General features: G+C 44.3%; 1 protein-coding gene across 1 annotated transcript; it reads left to right on the top strand.

Moving 5' to 3' along the window:
* Window positions 1–88: 88 nt before the first annotated feature.
* LOC104167312 (myosin heavy chain, skeletal muscle-like) lies at window positions 89–1,645 on the top strand (the record flags this gene model as incomplete). Its single annotated transcript, XM_009707538.1, has 4 exons — window positions 89–478; window positions 630–756; window positions 932–1,050; window positions 1,628–1,645. Coding segments are annotated over 4 exons (654 nt in total), but the record flags the coding sequence as incomplete, so codon positions are not given.
* Window positions 1,646–1,653: the final 8 nt, after the last annotated feature.

The following is a 1,653-nucleotide window of genomic DNA, read 5'->3' on the forward strand; positions in this document are numbered from 1 at the left end:
GCAAGTCTCTGTTCCTTCCCCTCTTTCACTCAGACACAGGTCAGGCAGGAGCAGGGCATGGCTGTGAAGGGTGCCTCATGTTTGCCAGGCTCGTATTGAGGAACTGGAGGAGGAAATTGAGGCAGAGCGCACCTCTCGGGCAAAAGCTGAGAAGCATCGGGCTGACCTGTCGAGAGAGCTAGAGGAGATCAGTGAGCGCCTGGAAGAAGCAGGAGGGGCTACTGCAGCTCAGATTGAGATGAAACAGAAGCGTGAGGCAGAATTTCAGAAGATGCGTCGTGACCTCGAAGAAGCCACACTGCAGCATGAAGCCACGGCTGCCGCGCTGCGGAAGAAGCATGCGGACAGCACGGCTGAGCTCGGGGAGCAGATCGACAACCTGCAACGAGTGAAGCAGAAGCTGGAGAAGGAGAAGAGTGAGCTGAAGATGGAGATTGACGACTTGGCCAGTAACATGGAGTCTGTCTCCAAAGCCAAGGTATGGAATTACAGTAGAACATGCTCACAGGGCCAAGGTGTGGCACATAGGCTACATCTACCAGCCACATTCTCATAAAAAAATCCCTGCTGAGAGGATAAGGAAGAGTCCAGGTGTTCATCTCCTTTCCTTCCTTGTGTTTGCTACCTAGGCAAACCTGGAGAAGATGTGTCGTACTCTAGAAGACCAACTAAGTGAGATTAAGACAAAAGAAGAGGAGCATCAGCGCATGATCAATGACCTCAATACTCAAAGAGCTCGTCTGCAGACCGAAGCAGGTAATACACCCCCACAGCCCTCTGGAATGGGAGAACCTATAACCAATGACGACAAGAAAAAGAGTGATGTCTTACTCAAATTGATCTATTCTCTGTAAGCTGGTATACAATGCTTTAAAGACACATTAGTTTCGTATTGCTTTTTAAATTCCAGTCTCTCTGTAAAATTTCTTAGGTGAATATTCACGACAGGTGGAAGAAAAAGATGCTTTGATATCTCAGCTTTCCCGAGGCAAACAGGCATTTACTCAACAGATTGAGGAACTTAAGAGACATTTAGAAGAAGAAATAAAGGTAAGGTACTTCCTGTAGGGGATTTGACTTTGGATTCAGGTTCCATTTTCTTTCAGGATATTTCCTACTCTCACATAAAATTAGAGTACATTAGCCATGTCATTTCAATTTGAGAGCTTTCAATCTAGATGGACAATTTTGCCACCTCCCTCTCTAGTGTGGGAAGAAAAGTAGAGCAGTGTATCACTTATATCCTGGATACTGAGACAAGGACAATTTCAGGTCTGTATTTGGATTAACAATGGCATATAGAAAAATGTTGAGATCTAAAAAAACTATAATTCTTATTCTGCTTTACCATAATGGAAGCTGAAACTTTAGGACATATTTGAAAGGATTCAACAACTCCCAGCTTTATAGTTCTCATTTAGAGTTTACCCATCATCTCTCCTGAGGTAACATTCTAGCTTCTGATGAATGAAGCAATAAGAAGACTCTCAGACTATGGAATCAATGTACCTTTTCTTCCTGGGCTAACATTAAAAGTCAGATTCAAAAAAATTTCAATAACTTTCCCTAGAGTAACATTCTATTGTCTCACAGGCGACTAGTTGCCCCAATCCCATTGTCTCCACAGGCCAAGAGTGCCCTGGCCCACGCCTT

The sequence above is a fragment of the Cariama cristata genome, unplaced genomic scaffold, assembly GCF_000690535.1.
Source record: "Cariama cristata isolate BGI_N322 unplaced genomic scaffold, ASM69053v1 scaffold16389, whole genome shotgun sequence".
NCBI lineage: Eukaryota > Metazoa > Chordata > Aves > Cariamiformes > Cariamidae > Cariama > Cariama cristata.